Source organism: Salvia miltiorrhiza, chromosome 8, assembly GCF_028751815.1.
Source record: "Salvia miltiorrhiza cultivar Shanhuang (shh) chromosome 8, IMPLAD_Smil_shh, whole genome shotgun sequence".
NCBI classification, from domain to species: Eukaryota; Viridiplantae; Streptophyta; class Magnoliopsida; order Lamiales; family Lamiaceae; genus Salvia; species Salvia miltiorrhiza.
The window spans coordinates 17,244,477-17,250,101 of record NC_080394.1 but is presented as its reverse complement, the minus strand read 5'-3'; the positions used below and the strand labels follow the sequence as shown (position 1 = coordinate 17,250,101).

Below are 5,625 nucleotides of genomic sequence, written 5' to 3'. Positions count from 1 at the left end.
TACAGTGGTAGAAATCAACCAGCTGGTAATATTCAATATCTGCTCATATAAGTGTTGTGGCACAGTTCACTTGGAAATTTCTTCTCAAACTAGCTATTTTGGTGCACTGAGTAAAATTTGAGTTGATGTTTTCGCAGCTCAGTTGTGTTTTTATGTTGAAAGCAAGGCTTTGTAATTCCCATAGTTAGTTGATATCTATCTATATCATTTCTATTATTATGTAAAAAAATATATCAAAGATTTGAAAGGAAAATACGAGAAAAAAGTTATGATAAATTGATGGTAATGATATTAGAGAACTTTATTAGAATATGATCGTACGTATGTGAGTTAGTGATATTGTTCGATGTTTGGAACAAAGAAACATAACTTGCAATGGTTTTGTTGTGTGTGTGTGTGTGTGTGTGTGTGTGTGTGAAACCCATAACTTGCAATAATAGATCTCTAAATGTTCCCATTTCCAGATTGCAGTAAGTAAAGACTATTTATCTTATCAACCCCAATTTTATTGGATTTCATTCAAATTATTTTTTGTTTTGAGTTATATGGTTTCTTATTATTCTAAAGTGAATTTCTAGCCATTATTCATTTTGTTTTTTCAATAGTATAAAATTATTGTTATCTTATGTACTTCCATTTGCTATACAATGACTATCGATATATTGAGAGTTATACATATTGTATATAGATAGTCATTGCTTAACTGTAGTCAAATTACAGTATTTTAAAGACTTACAATATTTGTATCTTTTCCTTTATGATTTTATTTTTGTGGATGATTAGTAGAGACTAGACTGGATTAGTTGAAAATCAAATTCGCATCCCATCCCTTTTGAAATGTAGAATTCGGCAAAAAATAATTGCATTCCCGTCAAGCTATGAGATTTGAAGTTACATACATAAATATAGACCATATAAATACAATATCTAAATATTAATATTTTTATTTATTTTGATAAAAATAATTATCATTACACTTTATATTAAGTTGAAAATTTATATATTTTCAGATTCAAGTTCGTTATTGAGTAAGTGATGTAAATAATTTTATTATAAAAAATTATATTTACTTATATTTTGATTCATTTAATATTTATATTATTTAATTAACATAATGCAATTTTGATGCTCACTGTGCATTACACGAGTGGGTGTACTAGTTAATCATTGAAATAGGAGAACTAGTAAAATCACCCCTCCCCAATTAACAGACATGATGTCTTCAGACTGCCGCGGTCTCCGCCGCATACTCTCTGTCCATTAGCGGCGCCACCACAAAATCGTAGCCAGCAACCCATCCACAACAACAAAAGCAGTAGCTATTCGAAGCTGGGGCAGACATAATTATTTCCGGAGTTGGTTAAGTCTGCTGTGATTTTATCTACTTGTACAACTACTGCAGTGCCTATTTATATACTAGTATTCCACAATTGTAGTAACCATAAGAATGATAGTGAAGTAAGTAACAAAGTGAGACGAGTGAAGTGAAATAGCAATTTCACATAATAAGGTGGAAGATCCGATTGCACATAAACACTGATTAAGTAGAGTGGTTTGTAGATGAAGAGCCTAGCCTCTTCATCACATTCCACACTTATTGAGCATGCATTAATATTTATTTCGAATATATAACAACACACACATAGATGAAGATCCAAATATATATATATATGCATGGCCTTCCAGTAGTTGTTGGTGTGTTCAGTGGGTTGGCATTCCACCATGTGGTGGTCCTGGTCGTCGACCACCACTAGAATGTCCAGTACTGGGACCAGTGCCAGTAGAAACTGAGCCACGTCTCGGGGCTAACTCAGCTTGGCTGGCTTCTCCGCCACCATGTCGACCACCACTAGAATGTCCAGTACTGGCACCAGTGCCAGTAGAAACTGAGCCACGTCTCGGGGCTAACTCAGCTTGGTTGGCTTCTCCGCCACCATGTGGTGATCCTGGTCGACCACCACTAGACTGTCCACTAGAAGGGCTAGTAGAAACTGAGCCACGTCTCGGGGCTAACTCAGCTTGGTTAGCTTCTCCGCCACCATGTGGTGGTCGACCACCATGTCCTGCTGAACGGCCAGTAGAAACTGAGCCACGTTTCGGAACTAACACAGCAGCTTGGTTGGCTTCTTTCGCTGCCATGTAAATAAAAACATTTAGGATTAATTATACACATACAACATCAACATCACACTCACTACATATATATAATTAAGCGCTACAAATTGTGATACCTTGGTGACCATGTTGAGATTGCTCAGCAAAAGCTGCGGTTGCAACAACAACAACAAAAAGAAACAACGCAAAACCTTTACAACTCATTTTTTTTCTGTCAAGATGATTATTAAAGATTGATCCTCGTATATGAACCTATTTATAGTTGGAGTCAATAATGAAATACTCTCTCTGTCCCAAAATTCTTTTTTGAGTCAGTTCCATTTTTTTATATGAAATAAATTAGGAAAGACCTTTGTGACTTTTTCACTTTGTTGACTTTATTATCAAACACACTTAAAACACTAAATAGTAAATACTAATAAATTTCTTAAATCCTATGCCGAAAAAAAATTGATCAACTTAAATGGAACCGAGAGAGTAAATTAACTTATTATTTTACTCCGCAATTCAATGATAACTTAAGTTAACTAGCATTTTCACGTGCAATGCACGAGAAACATTTTTATATTTTTATATTTATATAAGATTCATATTGATTCAATTATTATATTTATAAATATAATTTTAACTTAATATAATTTGAGTTGAATATTGAAAAATTTTAAAAATAAAGAAGAATTCACAATAACAAAATTTGATACTCCCTCCGTCAAAATAATGAAGACACACTTCATTTGGGCACGGAGATTAAGGAGATGTAGTTTAGATGATAAAGTGTTGTGGCTCACATCATTAGTGTTTTGCTTAATTTAAGTTTAGTGAATTTGTTGACTTTCATTTTAAGTTTTGACTTTATATTTTAAATATTTAAATAATTAAATTTCGAAAATTTAATTAATTTATTTAAATTAATTTTTTATCCAGATTTTAATTTTTTTTTATTCACTGTTATCAATTCAAATTCATTTTAATTCCAATATTTTTTATTCCACTTAAGTTAAAGAATGAAAAACTGAAAAGGATGTTGCACTCCTTTCAAAATTTACAAACTGAAAATAAAAGAGACATTAATTGAAAAGAAATGGCGGCTCATTCAATTTCATTTCAGAATCTGGGGGCTTAAATTTCCCACCAAAAATTCGAGAGGTACAGCTTATAAAAGGGAGTTCAAAATCTGCCATTTCCCACCAGCTTTCTCACAAAATTCACACAAAAGAAAAAGAAAAAGAAAAAGATGACTAGAAGAAAGGATTTAACAAGTGAAGAAAGGCAAGTTGTTGCACTCTTCCTTCTTCGCAACAGTGCAGATGGCAAGCTGAACTACGACACTCAAAAGGCTGCCATGACGAAGTGGGGTTGCTGTAGGAGTTCGATCGCTCGTCTATGGTAGGCTGCAAAGGAAGAACAAGCACAAGGTCAATTAATATTTTTTCAAAGTAAAAAAATCAACAAGGTTAGAAGGAAAAGAGTTCATATCGATTTAGATTTAATTTCAAGTTTGGAATTGCACAAAAGAGGAACAATTCGAAGGCTAGCAACAGGTATCAACTGCTCGAAGTCAACAGTGGGTAGATGTATATCAAGAGGGTTGATCAGAGCTCATTCAAGTGCTATCCAACCTGATTTGACAGCCCCCAGCAAGCTATTACGGCTTAAGTTCTCTCTTGAACAAATTGAGTATGATAGAATATGCATGGCCCTAAAGTTTAAGCCTATGCACAATGTAGTGCATATTGATGAGAAGTGGTTCTATATCACCAAGACAAACCACAGATTTTACTTAACACCACAAGAAACTGAACCACATCGCACATGCAAGAGTAAGAAGTTCATCACTAAGGTTATGTTTATGTGTGCGATGTGTAGACCAATTTTCGACACAGATGGGAGTGTGTTGTTTGATGGCAAAATAGGAATCTTTCCTTTCACTGAGATGGTGCCAGCCAAGAGATCAAGCAAGAACAGGCAGGCTGGAACATTAGAAGAGAAGACAATTCAGTCCATCACTAAAGAAGTGATCAAGGACTGCATCATCAATAAGGTATGGATGTCAAATGAAAAATGTATGCAATGCCATTCTAATTTAGTAGGTTTTCAGTTGTTCATTTCATATGTAACTTAATTTAAGATCAATGGATATTTATTTCCTTTATGTTGCATGCTTGAACAGATTATTCCAGCAATAAAGGCAAAATGGCCTGCAAATGCAAGCAAAATAATCTTCATACAACAAGATAATGCTAAGCCGCATATTAAAGACAGTGATCCAGATTTTAGGGCTGCTGCAACAGCCGATGGCTTTGATATTAGGATTGTCCATCAACCTCCAAATAGCCCTGACACCAACATCAATGACTTGGGTTGGTTTAGGGCTATTCAAAGCTTGCAAGTGCAATCAGTTTGCTCAAACGTGGAAGATTTAGTTAAAGCGCGCAGTTCAGATTTCATTCAATGAGCTAAGTCCTAATACATTGAATGATGTTTTCTTGAGTTTACAGGGTTGCTTAACTGAGATAATGAAAGTGAGAGGGCAAAACAGTTACAAGCTCCCACATATGAAGAAGGGAGTGCTTGCAAGACAAGATGCACTTCCATTGACTTTGGAAGTGCCAAAACAGCTTGTGGAAGAGTGCATTCAGTACTTGCTTGACAAAGGAGTACTTGAAGGTATTCCCCAACTGAAAGAAGCTTTGGGAATAGACACTTGTAGTATTAGATCAATGGAGGTTGCCTTCAATCAACTCATGTTGATTGAGACTGCCTGCATTGGTTAGTTTAGCTGTTCTTTTCAGTTTTTAAGGCACATTTGGGTATAGTTGAAGGGGCAGGTTTAGGGATTTCTATAGAAACATGTGAAAATCAGTAGAAAGTGGAGCATAATTTTTGTAAATGACTCCCATTTTGTAAATGACTCCCATTTTGTAAAGCTTAAGTGATTTTAGAGGGAAGTTTTTGAATATGCATGCCACAACACAATTGAAACCAGAGGGCAATCAGCCCTCATACCAACACACAGAGCCAACACCACATTAATCACACAAAATTAGTCACAAGATAGAACCACATTGGCTGCCAAAATCAAAACCAGAGAGCAATCAGCCCTCATACCAACACATAGGGCCAACACCACATTCAATCACACAAAATTAGTCACAAGAAAGAACCACAGAGGCTGCCAAAATCGAAATCAGAGGGTAATCAGCCCACAATCTCATATAAATTGCAGATTAATCATAGATTTTTTTAAGAACGCAACCAAAGGGAACATATTGAGCAAAGAATCATCATTTCAGCATTAATAATCCATCTACCACATTGAACTCCTCCGCCAAACCCTAGATTGCACAGAAACACGAGCGAATAGAACAATCTCACCCTTTTAGAGCCGGATACATGGTCTCGACCATTCTTCGCAAAGCAGGGGAGCATCGGCGCCACCAATCGTCGCCGGCAGCCTCTTCCCGCTCGTGCACGATGTCGTCCCACTTCTCCGTACACAGAAAATGGAGT

General features: G+C 35.7%; 2 protein-coding genes across 2 annotated transcripts; one reads left to right on the top strand and one right to left on the bottom strand.

Annotated features, from left to right (window-relative positions):
* Positions 1-1,480: 1,480 nt before the first annotated feature.
* LOC131001497 (uncharacterized) lies at positions 1,481-2,412 on the bottom strand. Its single transcript, XM_057927885.1, has 2 exons — positions 2,232-2,412; positions 1,481-2,132 (listed from the first exon to the last, which is right to left on the bottom strand). The coding sequence occupies exons 1-2, from the start codon at positions 2,317-2,319 to the stop codon at positions 1,702-1,704; spliced, it is 519 nt and encodes a 172-aa protein (XP_057783868.1). The 5' UTR covers positions 2,320-2,412; the 3' UTR covers positions 1,481-1,701.
* A 937-nt stretch (positions 2,413-3,349) lies between these two features.
* On the top strand, positions 3,350-4,889 carry LOC130998136 (uncharacterized). Its single transcript, XM_057923570.1, has 4 exons — positions 3,350-3,501; positions 3,613-4,156; positions 4,286-4,513; positions 4,614-4,889. Exons 1-4 carry the CDS (start codon positions 3,350-3,352, stop codon positions 4,887-4,889), a joined length of 1,200 nt encoding a protein of 399 aa, XP_057779553.1.
* The last annotated feature ends 736 nt before the right edge of the window (positions 4,890-5,625 follow it).

Coding starts and splice junctions, on each gene's coding strand:
- LOC131001497 (XM_057927885.1), bottom strand. CDS start 2,319: ATGAGTTGTAAAGGTTTTGCGTTGTTTCTTTTTGTTGTTGTTGTTGCA. Junction 2,133..2,231: donor ATCTCAACATGGTCACCAAG/GTATCACAATTT, acceptor TTTACATGGCAG/CGAAAGAAGCCAACCAAGCT.
- LOC130998136 (XM_057923570.1), top strand. CDS start 3,350: ATGACTAGAAGAAAGGATTTAACAAGTGAAGAAAGGCAAGTTGTTGCA. Junction 3,502..3,612: donor AGTTCGATCGCTCGTCTATG/GTAGGCTGCAAA, acceptor TTTAATTTCAAG/TTTGGAATTGCACAAAAGAG. Junction 4,514..4,613: donor AAAGCTTGCAAGTGCAATCA/GTTTGCTCAAAC, acceptor TTGAGTTTACAG/GGTTGCTTAACTGAGATAAT.